This window comes from Camellia sinensis, chromosome 5 (assembly GCF_055761805.1).
Source record: "Camellia sinensis isolate YWXY chromosome 5, ASM5576180v1, whole genome shotgun sequence".
Taxonomy (NCBI): domain Eukaryota; kingdom Viridiplantae; phylum Streptophyta; class Magnoliopsida; order Ericales; family Theaceae; genus Camellia; species Camellia sinensis.
This window is the reverse complement of record NC_138965.1, coordinates 204,506,733-204,524,299: the sequence shown is the minus strand read 5'-3', so window position 1 is coordinate 204,524,299 and position 17,567 is coordinate 204,506,733. Positions and strand designations below refer to the sequence as shown.

General features: G+C 38.1%; 2 protein-coding genes and 1 pseudogene across 4 annotated transcripts; 1 reads left to right on the top strand and 2 right to left on the bottom strand.

Annotated features, from left to right (window-relative positions):
• The first annotated feature begins 265 nt into the window (after positions 1–265).
• Positions 266–13,583, top strand: LOC114275517 (granule-bound starch synthase 2, chloroplastic/amyloplastic-like; annotated as a pseudogene). Its single transcript, XR_014330913.1, has 8 exons — positions 266–404; positions 539–868; positions 9,879–10,422; positions 10,611–10,675; positions 11,159–11,269; positions 11,680–11,724; positions 12,174–12,347; positions 12,474–13,583. The product of XR_014330913.1 is annotated as a granule-bound starch synthase 2, chloroplastic/amyloplastic-like (transcript).
• On the bottom strand, positions 6,308–9,411 carry LOC145790392 (uncharacterized). Its single transcript, XM_082868122.1, has 3 exons — positions 8,834–9,411; positions 7,415–8,680; positions 6,308–6,961 (listed from the first exon to the last, which is right to left on the bottom strand). Exons 1-3 carry the CDS (start codon positions 9,278–9,280, stop codon positions 6,308–6,310), a joined length of 2,367 nt encoding a protein of 788 aa, XP_082724248.1. The 5' UTR covers positions 9,281–9,411.
• A 676-nt stretch (positions 13,584–14,259) lies between the features above and the next one.
• Positions 14,260–17,524, bottom strand: LOC114275516 (protein PHR1-LIKE 3). 2 transcript variants are annotated; one of them, XM_028217557.2, is made up of 6 exons: positions 15,856–17,524; positions 15,688–15,764; positions 15,509–15,566; positions 15,249–15,324; positions 15,085–15,154; positions 14,260–14,982 (listed from the first exon to the last, which is right to left on the bottom strand). In XM_028217557.2, the coding sequence occupies exons 1-6, from the start codon at positions 16,154–16,156 to the stop codon at positions 14,497–14,499; spliced, it is 1,068 nt and encodes a 355-aa protein (XP_028073358.1). In that variant the 5' UTR covers positions 16,157–17,524; the 3' UTR covers positions 14,260–14,496. The 2 variants fall into 2 exon arrangements, with proteins under 2 accessions (XP_028073358.1, XP_028073360.1); XM_028217559.2 differs by having other exon boundaries at positions 15,085–15,151; positions 15,856–16,370.
• Between the last annotated feature and the right edge of the window lie 43 nt (positions 17,525–17,567).

Here is a 17,567-nt window from a genome sequence, read left to right as displayed (position 1 = left end):
GGGTAGCTCCTCCTCGTCCCTTTCTTCACGTGTTTTTGAAGCCCAAAAATGGTGTGCTCTCGTTCATGGCACGGTGGGAATCTCTGCTTAATACAAACAAAAACTCTCTCTTTCTCAAATGAGTCCAAATTTCAAATTTCTGGCTTCAGTTACTCCTCCAGATTTTGAGCAAACCTGCACCTCCAAAATCTGATGATTTCCTTCATTTGTTGGGAGCCCCATTACCAAACCCCTCCATATATAAATTCTACGCTTCTTCCATGGACTCTCCATCCTCTTAAAACCATCACCACCACAACAGCCTGCATCTTCTCTTCACTCTCTCTCAATTTGGTCAACTGGGTTTGCTTTGATTCTCAAATTCCTGTACTGGGTCTTGCTTCAATCTCAGTTTCATGAATTAGGTAGTCTGGATTTCAATCTTCTTCATCTGGGTTTTCTTTAACTAAGCCTTTTCTCTTCGCTCTAACTCAATTTGGTCAACTGGGTTTTCTTTGATTTTCAAATTTCTGTGTATTGGGTTTTGCTTGAACTACAGTTTTATCAACTAGGCATAGCAATGGCTTCAATGGGCTCTCCAATGTCATGGGGTGGGATTGTTTCTCATTCTGAATTTGCATATTCTGCTTCTTCAGTGAAGTGCTCTCTTGATTCTGTTCCAACTGGTTCAAATTTTGGGTCTCCTAAAGTTGTGAAAGATAGCACAATTACTGGTTTATTTGCCACTAGTGGAAACATTAGGTGTATGAGGGCAAGTGCCCAGGGCATGGTAGGAGGAGAGGCTGGTGATGACTTTGAGGAAGCATTTCAGGACATGGTTGGGAAGACCAAGAAGATTCTAACTATGCAGAAAAGTCTACTTGAACAGGTAATTTTCTTGAAATTCTATTCTGTTTGTGCTTCTGTTCTGTCAAAATTTCTTGCTTAGATTGTCCAAATGTTAGACATTGTGTCAATTAGATACTTCTACATCTCAAAATTATAGGATAAGCTGGGCTAAAATTTTACACAATTCTTAGTGTTGTGAACTAGGAGTGCAAATAAATAAGGATTCAGCGAAATTTTCAGCCATGAAGCGAGGCCTTGTAATGTTAGACATTGAGTCAATTAGTTATTTCTATTCTACTGGATAAGGTAGGCTAAAATTTTACACAATGTAGCTTAAGTGACCAGGAGTGCAAACAAATAAGAGTATACATTGAAAATTTCAGCCATGAAGTGAATAAGGGTGACAGTGTTTGTTGTCAACTGTAAAGGAAGATTGGAAAATGAATTGATCAAAATTTGGAGCAAGATTGTGCAGTATACTTGTGTTAATATAATTATACCATTCTACTATCTGATGTTTGTGCGGTATACTTGTGGTGTTAATATAGTTATACCATTCAACCATAATATGGCCACGTTATAGCTGGACAGCTGCCTCTATTTTCTCTCCTTTCACTTTGAATATATAAGAAGCAATAGTTGCTAACAAGAATATCTGTCACTATTGATGGCTCAAGAATTTAAGGCGCTAATGTTGCACTGGATCTGGAACAGATGTCATGCAGATTGTTTTTTAACCTAAGCTTGATTTCTGTCTCATATTACTGTTAGTTTTTGAGAAGAGAAGAAAAACAGAAAAAATGAAGAATAGAAATTGAATGAAATGAAAGAATAAAAAACAGGAAATGATAAAAGCTGATATGATGCAGCAAAGAGTGATAATATTCATTCATACTGGTGCATTACATTTATAGTAAGAATATCTAAACTGAAAAGATAATGAATCCCAAAAATTATGGTAACAAACCAAGATTTCTGATAACACTAACAATATCCTAAAGAATAGGACTTATTGACTGGAAAAAAAATCAAATTCTAGTTATTGACTGAAACTAATCAAAGAAAAATTCAATGTAGCAGTCCTGAAGCAAATTATTAACACTCCTCCTTGCTTTAGGCGTTGCAAATTCCAATCATCTTCCTTAGTAACTCGAACTTGCCAACTGGAAGTGGCTTTGTGAACAAATCTGCCAGCTGATCTTCAGACTTGCAGTAGGCAAGTTTCACTTTTCCAGTTTGTTGCACTTCCCTCAAGAAGTAGAGCTTGATGTTGAAGTGTTTTGTTTTTCCGTGAAATACTGGATTTCGTGAAATTGCAATTGCTGCTTGATTATCAACAAAAATTTCAGTACCTTCATTTTGCACCATGTGTAAATCAGATAGAACTTTCCTTAGCCACAGAGCTTGGTTTGCTGCTGCAGTTGCTGCAATAAACTCTGCTTCTGCAGTGGATTGCGCTACAATCTCTTGTTTCTTTGAACACCATGAAAAAACACCTGAGCCTAGGTTGAAACAGTATCCTGAGGTACTTTTCATGTCATCAACAGAACCACCCCAATCACTATCTGAAAAACCACTCAACTTGAAGTTCAGACTCTTCTCAAACTTGACACCACAATCAAGACTGCCCTTAATAAACCTTAAGACTCTTTTTGCTGCTCTTAAATGCACTTCACTAGCACAATGCATAAAACGAGATAAGAGACTTACAACAAATAGAATATCAGGTCTTGTTGCTGTAAGATACATCAAGCAACCAATCAAACTTCTGTAATAGCCTTCATCAACTTTACTAGCACCATCTTCTTTGCTCAACTTCTCTTTTTGACCCATTGGTGTGTTTATTGCTTTGCACTCCTCCATCTGAAATTTCTTCAAAATTTCCTTTGCATACTTCTTCTGACAGATGAAAACTTCATTTTGGCTTTGCTGGACCTCCAAGCCAAGAAAGTAAGTCATAAGACCAAGATCTGTCATCTCAAAGACCTGCATCATTTCTTGTTTGAACTCCTCAATCATCTGTGCATTATCTCCTGTTACCAAAAGGTCATCAACATAAAGAGATACAATAAGAACATAACTACCCTTTTGTTTAACATAAAGAGTAGCTTCAGATAAGCTTTTTGTGAAGCCTAAGCTTAGCAAATGTTCATCAATCCTGCTGTACCAAGCTTTTGGAGCTTGCTTTAGGCCGTAAAGAGCCTTTTTGAGCAAATAGACCTTATCCTCTTCACCTTGCACAACAAAACCCTCTGGTTGTTCCACATAAATTTCTTCTTGTAGAACACCATTTAGAAAAGCTGATTTGACATCTAGTTGAAACACTTTCCAGCCTTTTTGTGCTGATAAGGCTAACAACAACCTGATAGTGTCTAGTCTAGCAACAGGAGCAAACGTTTCAGAATAATCAACACCAAAAATTTGAGCATAGCCCTTGACGACGAGCCTTGCTTTGTGTTTGTTGATGGAGTTATCAGCATTTAGCTTCGTTCGGTACACCCACTTTACTCCAATGATCCTTCTGCCTTCTGGTTTGTTGACTAATTCCCAGGTTTTGTTTTTGTGAATCATTGACATCTCCTCCTCCATTGCTTTCTTCCACTTCGGGTCTTTAAGAGCTTCTTCATGATCAGCAGGTTCACATAATGCTACATTACATCTTTGATAGATGTCTGAAAGTGATCTTGTTCCTCTAACTGATGGATCATCTACCAATTTATTTTCCCACTGGTCTGTTGCCTCCTCCTCAAAAGAATTGCTTCTAAATTCTTCTGAAGGTCTGTTAGTTTCTTGTGAATTTTCCCAGTCCCATTGCTCATCCTCATTGAAGTGAACATCTCTAGTTATCACCATTTTTCTTGTTTGAGGATGATATACTTTGTAGGCTTTAGAAATTGTGCTATAGCCAACAAAGATACCTGGAATTGCTTTTTTGTCAAGCTTGTCTCTCTTAACCTGTGGAACATGGACAAAACACAAACAACCAAATACTTTAAGAAAACTTAGTGAAGGTACATACCCATACCAAGCTTCAAATGGAGTTTTGTCTTCAACGGCTACACTTGGAAGTCGATTTTGCAGAAATATTGCAGTATTGGCTGCCTCTGCCCAGAAATTTTTTGACAACCCCTTCTCATGCAGCATGCATCTAGCCATCTCTGTAGAAAATTTAATCTATAAAGAGAAATAGAGAATTGTATTATTGATTGATATTAATGTTATGGTTACAATGATTCCTATATATAGGAGAGGGTGAGTGTGTAGTAGGTGAGGAGTAGGTGAAGTGGAGGTGGTAGTGGTGTAGTGGGTTAGGTTTAGTGGAGTAGGTGAGGTGGTAGTGGTGTAGTGGGTTAGGTTTAGTGGAGTAGGTTTAAGTGGGTGAAGGTTTAGTGGAGTAGGTAAGGTGGTAGTGGTGTAGTGGGTTAGGTTTAGTGGAGTAGGTTTAAGTGGGTGAAGTAGGTGAGGTGAGGTGGATTTTAACAGCCCCCCGCAAACTCAAGGGGGATAGGAACTAACCAACTTGAGTTTGGAGAGAGTAACAAAACAAGAAAATACATAAAAATAAAAGAGGATAGGTGACACTGTATGGTCGTGTCAGACCATTGGTGAAGACACTGGATGGAGGTGTCATAACGTTGTAGAGGACACTGTATGGGGGTGTCATAACGTTGTAGAGGACACTGTATGGTGGTGTCATAACGGTGTAGAGGACACTGGATGGCGGTGTCAGACCGATGTAGAAGACAGTTTATGGGGTCATGTCGGACCGTTGTAGCAGACAATGTTGTGACAGTTTACGGAGTCTTGCTGGACCCTTGTAGAAACTAACCGGAATCAATGTCGGGACAGTTTACAGAGTCTTGTCGGACTCATAAAGGAGCTAACCGGAATCAATGTCGGGACAGTTTACAGAGTCTTGTCGGACCCTTATAAAGTCGCACCCTCAAAAGGTGTGCCCAATCTTTCAAAAGGCGTGCCATCAAAAGGCGTGCCCAATCCATAAAAAGGCGTGCCATCAAAAGGCGTGCCCATGTTTTCAAAAGGCGTGCCATCAAAAGGCGTGCCCAATCCATAAAAAGGCGTGCCATCAAAAGGTGCGCCAGACACGCGGCGATGCACGTGATCGACAGAACGCGTGTCGGCCTCTTTGTCATAGTCTTTATAAACCGAAGCGGAGGCTGAGGCTTGGAAGCAGAGACAAAAACCTGCTAGAAAAACTCTGAAAAACTCTTCGTTTTCTGAGAGAGATTTCTGAGAGAGATACTCTGTAACACTCTGTTTTCTGAGAGAGATACTCTGTAACACTCTGTTGTCTGAGAGAGATTTCTGAGAGAGATACTCTGTAACACTCTGTTTTCTGAGAGAGATTTCTGAGAGAGACACTCTGTAACACTCTGTTGTCCAGAAAATGGCTTCGTCTTCCCGTAGTCTGCTCACTCTCTTTCCAGACCTTAACGAGTCAACAAGAGAGATAACTGGTGCGGGGGCCAGTGAACCTCAACCAAGCGCCCCAGGGTTTGCTCCGTTGAACTTTCCTATGCGGTCTGTTGAGCAAAAAATGGCAGTGCAAACTGACATTGAAGCCAATCAGTATACTTTGAAGTCCTGTGTGGAGACGATGACGGCAGTCACAAACTTGTCGCACCGGCTGCAGAGTAGGACAAATGAGGTGCAGCATTTAAACGGCCAATTGGCTCTGCTCCAGCGCATGTATAAGGATGCGCGAGCAGAGATAAGTGTGCTGAAGGCGGAAAACAAGGAGCTGAAGCGGAAGGCTACCGTGATGTTCCGATTTGGAGGTCCACCATATGCTGTAGTGGAGGAGCAGGGTGGAGTGAACGTGCTCGGTGGAGTGGGTAGTATGGAGGCAGCGCCGGTAAGGGACACCCAAGAGAAAAGCAAGAAGAAGAGACCTGCAGCAGAGTAGAAAAGAAAAATCCCACTGTGGGTGCGGGTGTGTTGTGGTGGTTTGTTTGTTTGTTGGTTTTTTTTTTTTTTTTTTTTTTTTTTTTTTTTTTGTGTGTAAAATTGTGATCGGGGTTGATCCCTGAGATGAATAAAATATGATTTGGTGTGCAAAGCTATATGGTATGAAGGGAATTGGAAAAAAGATTAAAAAGAATGTGAAAGAAAAATAAAGAAAAAATAATAAAAATATATTTGAAATCAAAAAATGAAAGATGGAGGAAATAAGGAAAGTGGTTTGGAGAAAATAAATAAAAATAAAAATAATGGAGTTGGAAATCAAACGGAGGAGAGATGAAGATATTTTTTTTTTTTTAATATAATATAATAAAAAGAGATATATATATATATATAATAAAGAAAGTGGGGAACAAGAGTGTAAAGAAAAGAAAAAGTATAGGTTGCATCGTGGGTCACATGGGTGAGTAAAAGAAAACAATAAAGAAATGAGTGGGTGCCCCCCATGTGCAAGGATAGTGCTGGCACTTCAATAGGTGGTACAGCCTACTGAGCATCAGCTTTGACAGGAGCTGCCTTTGGACCTTTTCTCTAATAAATGCGTCAAACTGTTGCTGTTGGTGTTATCAAGAATGTGGAGAAGAGGAGGCTTGTCTGATGGCCTCTTGGGCTGTGTAATCATATCGAGGTTGGTGGACCTCTCAATCATGTTGTCACCCTCAAAACCAGAGATGGGGACAAAAGGAATTTTGTCAGGGTTGTAACCAACCTTCTTCAGATAGGAAGAGACTTCCTGCACAATTTCATCATACCTTGCTTTTGAGTACTTAGGAGTGGTAGCATCCATCTTGTTACAGCAGCAAATCATCTGCCTCACTCCAAGAGTAAAAGGAAGGAGAGCATGTTCACGGAAGAACTTGGGCTCCTTCTCAATCTCCTTGCCAGATCGACGATCAATCTCAGCAAACTTGACAGCAATGTGGGAGGTGTGGCAGTCAAGAACTGGAGCATACCCATTACCAATCTGACCTGGGTGATTCATAATAATAACCTGGGAGGTGAAATTTGCAGCTTCCTTGGCTGGATCATCCTTTGAGTTGGATGCAACAAAACCACGCTTGAGATCCTTCACTGCAACATTGTAGATGAAGACGACCGAGACGGTGGTGTATGGGAGGACAACAGTGAGAGGAGGGGCAGTGGTGGTGGACTCGAAGAAATTTCAAGGTATGTGTAGAAAATTCTAGCAGATTAGGTTGAGGTCCGGCGGGCGGCCAAGGCGAGGTTGTCGCCCGCCGGTGAAGCGAAAAATACTAAGTGCTTAACCTTGCTCTGATACCATGTAGTAAATTTAATCTATAAAGAGAAATAGAGAATTGTATTATTGATTGATATTAATGTTATGGTTACAATGATTCCTATATATAGGAGAGGGTGAGTGTGTAGTAGGTGAGGAGTAGGTGAAGTGGAGGTGGTAGTGGTGTAGTGGGTTAGGTTTAGTGGAGTAGGTGAGGTGGTAGTGGTGTAGTGGGTTAGGTTTAGTGGAGTAGGTTTAAGTGGGTGAAGGTTTAGTGGAGTAGGTAAGGTGGTAGTGGTGTAGTGGGTTAGGTTTAGTGGAGTAGGTTTAAGTGGGTGAAGTAGGTGAGGTGAGGTGGATTTTAACAATCTCCATGACATATCTGTTCTTCCTTTCACTCACTCCATTTTGCTGTGGAGTGTAAGGAGCAGTGAGCTGATGTTCTATGCCAGCTTCATCACAAAACAGGTTAAATTCTGCAGAAGTGTACTCTTTTCCATTATCAGACCTTAAGATTTGAATTTTGCAACCGCTTGAATTTTCCACCAATTTTTTAAACTTCCAGAATACTCCAGCAACTTCAGACTTGAACTTTAGGAAATAAATCCAACACATTCTTGTAAAATCATCAATGAAAAGAATGTAATACCGGCTACCTTGAAGAGATGGTGTTCTTTGAGGTCCTCCCACATCTGTATGAACTAGTTGCAGCTTCTGTGTTGCTCTCCAGGATGATTTAGGAAATGGTTTCCTACTTTGTTTACCAAATTGACAAGCATGACAATTTGGCAAGTGATCAACCAGAACTGGTAATCCTCTTGTCACTTCATCTTTCTTCATCTTGAGCATTCGTTGAAGATGACAATGCCCAAGCCTTTTGTGCCAGACTTCAGTGATGTTGACATTGGTGGAATAAGCTGTGTGCTCCTCCTCTGTAGGATCAAATAAGAAGCTTTTCCCTTTCATTTTGACACGTAAAATCTCCTTTCCAACGGCATCGTAGATGTGACAATACAAGTCTTCAAAGGACACCTTAAATCCTTTTTCAATTAACTGGCCAACACTCAGCAGATTTTGATCAATATCGGGTACATAAAGAACATCTGAAATAGTTTTTGTACCTGAACTGGTTGTCATTGCAATGGTTCCTTTTCCTTTTGCAGGGATATAACCACCATTCCCTATCCTGACTTTAGTCATTGCAGTAGCCTTTAACTCCTTAAAAAGAGTTTTGTCAAAGGTCATATGGTTTGTACAACCACTGTCAATGAGCCAACTTTCTGAGGAGACCTTTGTAGAGAAACACGTTGCCACAAACATCTGATCTTCTTCATCTTGATCAGCTACATGGACTTCTTCCTCTGGTTCTTGAGATTTGCTTTTGCAAATCACAGCTTCATGTCCAAGCTGATTGCACTTGCTACACTTTGCATCAGGCCTCTTCCAACACTTGAATGGAGAATGACCCATTTTGCCACAGTGTTCACAAGGTGGGAAATTTCTCCTTGAGCTTCCACCTTTGTTTCGAGTGCGACTGCTTGAACTACTCCCAGAACTTTCATGTTGGTGTTTGACTGACAAGGCTCCTTCTACGGTACACTCTTGTCTCATAAGTCTCCTTTGTTCTTGAGCCTGCAAAGCATTCAATAATTCTGCCATGGTGATCTTGGACAGATCTTTAGTATTTTCCAAGGTGGTTATTGAGGCTTCATATTTTTCAGGCACCGTAACAAGAATTTTTTCAACAATTCTTGAATCATCAAATTTAGTGCCAAGAAGCCTTACCTTGTTGGCAATGCCAAGCAATCTGTCTGAATATTCTTTGATTGTCTCAGCATCTTTCATCTTTTGCAGCTCAAATCCCCTTATTAGATTGAGCGCTTGCATTCCTCGTATTCTTTCATCTCCTACATATTCCGTCTTCAGATGCTCCCAGATTTCTTTTGCTGATTTGAGATTCATGATCTTCGTGAGAATTGTTGTTGAAACACCAGCAAACAACGCTGCTTTGGCCTTTGATTTTCTGGTCTTCTTCTCTTTGTGGCTTTTCATCTGAGCTACCGTCGGATTGTTTGGCAGCGGAGCAACTTCGTAATCTTCTTCGACGGCTTCCCATAGATCCAAAGCCTCCAAATAAGGTTCCATTCTAACAGCCCAAAGTTGGTAATTTTCTCCATCAAAAATATGTGGAGCAGCTTGAGAAAAATTAGGAAAATCAGTTTTTGCTTCCATGGATACTCACAGGTCCCGTAAGAATGAAGCTCTGATACCAAATGTTAGTTTTTGAGAAGAGAAGAAAAACAGAAAAAATGAAGAATAGAAATTGAATGAAATGAAAGAATAAAAAACAGGAAATGATAAAAGCTGATATGATGCAGCAAAGAGTGATAATATTCATTCATACTGGTGCATTACATTTATAGTAAGAATATCTAAACTGAAAAGATAATGAATCCCAAAAATTATGGTAACAAACCAAGATTTCTGATAACACTAACAATATCCTAAAGAATAGGACTTATTGACTGGAAAAAAAATCAAATTCTAGTTATTGACTGAAACTAATCAAAGAAAAATTCAATGTAGCAGTCCTGAAGCAAATTATTAACAATTACACTGTTTGGTTGGCTCTGCTCTCAGCAAGTAGATTAATAGATCTGCTTTCTTCTGGAGCCTGGAGGGCTATATGTATATATGTGGGTAATGTGTGTTTGTGTGTGTGTGTTCAGCTCTTTTACCTCTTTGATTATCAGTTCCTCATGTATTTAGTTTATTGCTTTATTGATTTTTATTTTTATTTTTTTGTCTTTCATGCTTATTTGTGGAGCAGATCACGGAAAGGAAGAAGCTTGTTTCTTCTATGAAGAGTAGCATCACTCACTCAGAAAATCAAGTGACTTCTGACGTCGAGAAGAGCAACTCATTTCCATACACAAACTCCAATTCAAGCTGTATTAATGATAAACATAATGGGCATGTCTTTTCTGGGAGCTATGCCCATTCAACTGCTGATGAGGCACCTGATGTCCTTTCTATTGCTGCTATTAGAGGTTATTATGAAGGAGAAAAGAATCGTGTAGCAGAATTCACAGTTGAAAAGGATAATTTGGCGATGCTTTTTCCCAAGGAATTTGAAGAAAATGGTTCAGTGATAGATCAGCCCAATACATTACCATCTTCCTTTTCAAAAGCTTCTGAAATTGATGATTCAATAGAGGAAAGGATTCAGGAATTAACAGAAGAAAGTTTAGAAGTTGGAAGTGATGAAGGTCATGATCCTGGGGACGAAGATACAACACCCACTCCTCTAGCTGGGGCTAATGTCATGAACATCATACTTGTAGCTGCCGAATGTGCTCCTTGGTCTAAAACAGGTAAATTTCCTTCATTCCACCTCTAAACCCTTCAAGCATGCTTTTGTTTGATGGCAAATGTGCAATTTCATCTATAAGGAGTTTTGACAAAAAGCCTAGTTTTTCCCTTTTGATGGTCCTTGTGTTCATTATTGCATTTCACCGCAGTGATCCTAATTCTGAGGAATATTTTTCATGGTTTTTCATAGGTGGGCTTGGAGATGTTGCCGGGGCTTTACCAAAGGCTTTGGCAAGGCGTGGGCACAGAGTTATGGTAACTATGTTCTTCATATGATGATTTAATAGCTCAATACTGAGATCTTCAAATTCAATGGTTTTAAAGAAGTCCGTTGACCTGCTTTATTTTTTCTTTTTTTGTAGTGTAGTTCTACAAATTTAGGATACTTAAGTGGTCCCTTTCTTAGTACCAATTATTTATCCTGACAATTTAATTATTCTTCTCACCATAGTAGTCTAAGATCACCTCTCAAAGTCATAAAACAACGTGGATGATGTGGAATTTTTTTTTTTTTTTTTAAATCTGTTATAGCCTTATAGGTTGTGGCACCAAAGTATGGTGACTATTCTGAACTCCAAAATACAGGGGTATACAAGAAGTATAAGGTGGATGGGCAGGTATGGAGCACCATCTATGATTCCTATGTCTAGTTGTCTTTTTTTTTTTTTTTTTTTTTTTTTGAATTGCGTCACTCAGTTTTGTTCTTATTTCAATGCGAAACAATACTCAACTATGCAGGATGTTGATGTAAGTTACTTTCAAGTGTATATAGATGGTGTGGATTTTGTTTTTGTGGACAGCTACATGTTCCGCAACTTCGAGAGCAACATATATGGTGGAGATCGGGTGGTAAGATAACTTATCTTGACATATGATGGGCCTGTTGGTACTACTTCTAGCAAGCTGAAAACTGATAATAAAAAATTAGAAGCTAATAGCATCTCTTCCCTTGCTTCTCAAAATTAGTTTTTTTCTGATTATTCAAGCTATTTATGCCTCATAAGCTATAAGAAAAAGTTGCACCAAACACTCTTGGCACAAATTTTTAAAACAAAAAAGAAGAAGATATAAGTAGCTCCATAAGCTGCACCAAACATTCCTGATATGAGTTTTTTATAGTCACCATGATATGTCTGAAATTTTAGTGATACCACTAGGCATGTATCTTACTTAAACTTGGTATGCATATGAAGGGGTGATATACTCATGTTATGAAATGGTTTTCTAGCTGTTAATTTGTTATTTTGTATCTGGAGCAGGAAATCTTAAAGCGTATGGTATTGTTTTGCAAGGCAGCTGTTGAGGTATGACTCTGGACTTGGCTGCATGTAAAGTATGACTTGGAAATTTTATGTCTGCTATCAGATATATATTTCCAAAACTTATGCTGAGTTTGAAAATGCCAGTATCAGAGTTCTAGTTGTTCATGTAAATGTAAATTGAGGAATGTAAGTAGTTGATCAAATGATTTAGTTACTGCAGAGACAATTTAAATTAATGAGGGAGAAGAAAAAATAATGATTGAACTACAAAACAGAAACAGCAGCTTGAGTACACGATTTCATACTGGCTTGTTTTGGTGATTTTAGCGACTATTGAAATAAAATCATGTACTTTGCAATTTAATATTAGCATAGACATGTTGTCTTGACATCATTAGAGAAAAGATTCCTCAATTGGTGAGATCATAATACATTCTCGATGACTTCAATCCACATTACCCAGATCTAACTGAGAAGCTAGATGCTGTCAGGTTCCTTGGCACATTCCGTGTGGTGGTGTTGGCTATGGAGATGGAAATCTTGCTTTCATTGCAAATGATTGGCACACTGCATTGTTACCAGTCTATCTAAAGGCAAAATATCGTGACAATGGCTTAATGAAATATGCACGGTCCATTCTTGTGATCCACAACATAGCACACCAGGTTCCTTTTCTAATAGTATATGCTTAAATTTATTGGTGTTTGACAAACTCGACAAATGTGTTTGATTGATTAAAAATTTATATTTCATGTGAGTATAGGTACTAAAATCTATATTCTGTATTTCAGGGTCGTGGTACAGTGGAAGACTTTGCTTATGTAGATTTACCAGAGCACTAAAGCGACCACTTTAAAATGTACGATCCAGTTGGCGGTGACCACTTCAATATCTTTGCTGCCGGTCTGAAAATGGCTGATCGTGTTGTCACAGTTAGCCATGGCTATGCTTGGGAGCTAAAAACTTCTGAAGGTGGTTGGGGTCTTCACAGTATTATAAACGAAAGCCATTGGAAACTAAGAGGCATTGTGAATGGAATCGACATGAAAGATTGGAATCCTCAGCTCGACGTTCACCTCACTTCCGATGGCTACACTAACTACTCTCTAGATACCCTTCATGCGGGCAAGCCACAGTGCAAGGCCGCTTTGCAGAATGAGCTCGGTTTGCCTGTTCATGATGATGTACCTCTGATTGGCTTCATTGGTAGGCTTGGCTATCAAAAAGGCATTGATCTCATTGCAGAAGCAATGCCTAGGATTGTCGGTCAAGATGTGCAACTTGTGATGTTGGGCACGGGAAGACTGGACTTGGAACAAATGCTTAGACAATTCGTGAACCAACGCCGTGACAAAGTCCGGGGATGGGTTGGTATCTCGGTGAAGATGGCTCATCGGATAACTGCTGGTGCGGACATTTTGCCAGTGCCATCAAGGTTCGAACCATGCGGGCTGAACCAACTGTATGCTATGAAATATGGGACTATCCTGTTGGTGGGCTGAGGTACACAGTGCAGCCATTTGATCCCTTTAACGAGTCTGGGCTCGGGTGGACTTTGGAGAAGGCCGAGACAGGCCAGCTGATACACGCGTTGGGGAATTGCTTCGTCACCTACAGGGAGTACAAGGAGAGTTGGGAGGGAATACAGAGACGTGGGATGAGCCAAGATCTTAGTTGGGATAGTGCGGCTCAGAATTATGAGGAAGTGCTTGTTGCTGCTAAGTATCAGTGGTGATATATCTGACAATATACTAATAAATAAAGGTACCGGAAGTCCAAAATCCTATTACATGACGACTGATACAATATTTAAAACAAATTTAGGTTACTGTTGAGTTTTTTGGCTAATGTTTGAACAAATTTATATTTCAAACAAATAAAAATTTCATTGTATTCCTACATAGGGGTCTGTTTTATTACATTTTTTCTAGCCTTGGATGACTGCATAACATGCTTACTCTATTTACACATACACAGACTAGTCTAACTTCATCACTAATTGACTCTCCATCTAGTGCTGGCTTGGTAATTACATTTTTCGATAGTTTTTTAAACATTTTTAGTTAAAGTTGTTGCTAAAAAAATTATTTTTTTGTTATTGGGAAAACTTCGGTGGGATTTGAATTTTGATATTTTTTTTCTTTTTACATTTTAAATTATTACAAATTAGAAGGACTAGAAAAGAAAAAAAAAAATCAATTGTTTTTAAAAAAAAAAATAATGATTAACTACTTTGTTTGGAACACTGTCAACCAAACCTGTGCTTTTTTGCTTAACCAATCTAAGATGACTTTTTTAGCAGTAATCAAACAGAGCTTTACTGTATGTTTGGGAAGACTAACCACTTTGTTTAGAACACTATCAACCAATTTGACCATAGATTAGAATTTTCTACCCAACCAGATTGTTCTAAACACTTTTTAGATTTCAAATTACATTTTCAAAAATTACACAATTGATGATCAAAACATAGTTTAAGAGTAAGATGTTTTCCAGACAAAATGCAGGGGTGAGCTATTGTGTGTGTGTGTGTGTGTGTGAGAGAGAGAGAGAGAGAGAGAGAGAGAGAGAGGAGAGTACAAAAGTATATTATTGCCATTCAACATGGATATACTTTAGAAAGTGATTCATGATCCATTACACAACAATATACATAATAATAATTTGTACAAACCAATATAAGCTCTAAAGAACCAATACATTAGATAGTATATATAACATAAATATATATATTTTTCTTAAATCCCATCTTCTATCCATCTCTCAAATCACAAAACATGTCCTCTGAAATTCCTCTGCCTCCGAACTTCAAACTCAATCCAAATATTGGATATTCAGATCAAACCTATCCTTTAATCCAAACTTGTTCAATTTCTCATCCGATTTCGATTGTTTTTCATCACAATTCCCATCAGAAATGGTGCTCCCTCTCCTCTTTCGTCCACTTGATTGATTAGGCCTCGGACTTAAATCCATGAGTGATAGTACAACAGAGTTGTCATTACACTTTTCTTGCATTCGCCCCGAGCTCTCTGACGATGAACATCCAGTGGTCCCTTCCACCAGATGATTCTTTTCTGCATCTTTTGGGCTTGGGCCTCCAATGTCCGTTAACACGGACGACAATGAACTCTGGCAGCCATTGTCAACCATTGAGACTAATTGGGATAATTCGGCTTTTGCTATTTCCACTCCAACTGATGATGCATTGTACTCGGCAAGTGTTTCTTGGGCTTTCTTTAACACCGATTGTAAATACTTTCCTTGTGCTTCGATTCTCAGCTGCAAATGTCTCTGTACCTGAAAACACAAAAACAAAAAACAATTTCTTCATTGGAATGGAATCAATTCACCTTTTAGTAACCAAGAATTTTCAAGAAATAGAATTTGATTTAATTTGACCTCAATTTGTTCATGAAGTTTTCTCTGCACCTCCATTTGCACTTGTAGAGCCTGAGCTATCTGTAAACTACTGCTCAAAACACAACACTTAATCAGTATAATGCCCTTTTTTGCTATAATTTCCATTTTTAATTCATCCAATTTGTGTAACTATGTATTATTACTCATTAATTTGATTAGGGGTTTCATCTCCAGCTTCCCCATTGAAATCAACATCTCTTCCTGGATCCGCTTCATAGTCTGCATAAAAGAAATCCATAGTCAATAAGGTTTTTTGAACATTAAAACGAGGCCGCAACAAGGAATTTTTTGGTGGGCCTTAGATGAACTGCTAAGTTTCCTATACTGTTGATCAATGCCGATCAAAACTTTCATGAACTTTCATTTAAGAAGAAAAAAAACAACTAAAATCCATTATACTCACCTTGTTGATTAATTTCTTGATAGGTCTCCGAATGTTGACTTTTCCCCAACCTATATTTCTGCAACAAGAAAACACTTCAATTCTTTAATCTATGGTATGATTAACAAAGATTGCTAAGCTCATTGCAAAATAAAATATATATATATAAAAAAAAAATTAAAAAAAGAAAAGAAAATTGCCTGTAAGTGGCTCTTTAGGTGGTACAAGGTGAGTCCAGGAATGCTCATCATCCTCATCAAGGCTTTAGGTGTTGCTTCTGTACATATACAAGCATCAATGGCATTAGAATCTATATATATATATATATGAACATTACAATGTATGAAAAGAATGAAAGTGATCATAACTGTCTGCTCCTCCAAACTGAGTGACAGCATCGACGAATCGCCGATGAAGCTCTGGAGTCCATTTTAGCCTAGGCTTTGCATCACTGGATAGAACCAAGCTTGTGTCTTGATTTTGCACATGTTGTTGTTGTTGATGACCCATGGTTCTGTTTTTAATGTTTTCCTTTTTTGCAAAAACAATGGATAAAATGAAATGACAAATAGAGTAGTAGTGGATTTTTTTTTTGATCCTCTGAGCTCTGGTTTGAGTATGTGGCAGCTGTAGTTTCTCTTTATAATTGGGGAGTTGTTGGCATGGCATGTCCTATGTTCTCACTCCATATCTGGAAACATATGTGGGGTTATGCTGGGTGGAGGGAATATATGCCCATGAGCTGTGGCTCTTCTTTTCCCTCTTTTCACATTTCTACATCATTTTGAATTAGTCTATAAATACAGAAATCGGTCACAGAATCAGATACAAAATGTATTTAAATGGATAATGTTTTTCAAAAGAGGACCTAAGTAAGAAACCCTGTAAATTTTTGTCTATTCAAGTGTATTCTATGGTGTTCTTTTCTCTCATTTTCCATTTCCACATTAAGTCAAATAAGTCTATTAGTACAGAAATCATTCTTGAAATTAGACATAGAATGTATGTGAACGGATAAGATATTTTAAAAGTAAACCCCACTAACAAATCCTGTAAAATTTTGCCTATTTACGTTTATTTTGTGTCTGATTTTGTGATCACATAATTGAATTAAGTTTCTTTTTCTTCCCAGTTTTTCCATTTTTTTTTTCTCTTCTTCTTTGACTTGAAAGAGGTGAAGAGAATCCATGGTGCAGCAAAAACAGAGAAAGCAAAATAGTTCAATTTTGAGTCTTAAAAGGAGAGAAAAGAGGAAAAGTGTATGGTTTGTTTTTATCTTGATGTTTTTTTTTTCCTCTCTCTTTCTCTCTCTCTCCTGCTTGATTCCCTGCTGAATTAGGTAGCCCCACCATAATGAATAATGGTTGCAACTTTTCTAAATCTCTAAGAAGCTTTGAAGAGAGAAGAAAAAAAAAATGATGGGATTGCTTTAATTGATATTTCTTTTTAGTGATTGAAAGGGATAACCACATGAGTTTTTCTTTCTTTAAATTTTTCTTTTCCTTTTTTTATTTTCTTTTTTGAGAAGGGTGTGGTGGGATTGGCAGATTCTTTTTGTTCTATGTAGGGATAGAAGAATCAAAGAATCTATCATTAGATTTTAGGACAAAGTTGCCCTGTTTATGCTATCAAGAAATTATTTTTAAAAAATGGTACAAGTGATCCAAATTGGCCATTTATCCAAAATTAATGTCAGAGTCAATGTAATGACTAATGACTACTTGTTGCTTATGCTTCCTAGCAATTACCTATCGGCGGGGGGTTGATCCGGACTACTCATATGTTTATTAATGTAAACTGTATTAGCATTATTAAAATAAAAAAATAATATCCAAAACATTCTTAGTAATTGCATTAGAAATGTCGAGAATGTTTGGTTCAACTTCTAGCAAGTTGAAACTAATAATTAGAAAGCAAAAATTAAAAATACCTCCCCCTCAACTTTCAATAATCATTTTTTTACAATTTATTTGATTTATTTTTGTCTCATAAGTTGTAAACATAATTGTAACTAAATAATCTAGCACAGATTTTCCCAAAAAACACTCATAAACAAATCCATAAGCTACACCAACCAACC

Bases quoted from the DNA above. Each gene is read 5' to 3' on its own strand.
- LOC145790392 (XM_082868122.1), bottom strand. From the start codon at position 9,280: ATGGAAGCAAAAACTGATTTTCCTAATTTTTCTCAAGCTGCTCCACAT. The intron at 8,681-8,833 runs GTAAGGCTTCTT...AATGCTTTGCAG, and splicing joins TGCTTGGCATTGCCAACAAG to GCTCAAGAACAAAGGAGACT. The intron at 6,962-7,414 runs GTTAAAATCCAC...AATTTCTTCGAG, and splicing joins ACAGATATGTCATGGAGATT to TCCACCACCACTGCCCCTCC.
- LOC114275516 (XM_028217557.2), bottom strand. From the start codon at position 16,156: ATGCCATGCCAACAACTCCCCAATTATAAAGAGAAACTACAGCTGCCA. The intron at 15,765-15,855 runs GTTATGATCACT...GTATATGTACAG, and splicing joins TCAGTTTGGAGGAGCAGACA to AAGCAACACCTAAAGCCTTG. The intron at 15,325-15,508 runs GTGAGTATAATG...TCTTTTATGCAG, and splicing joins TCAAGAAATTAATCAACAAG to ACTATGAAGCGGATCCAGGA.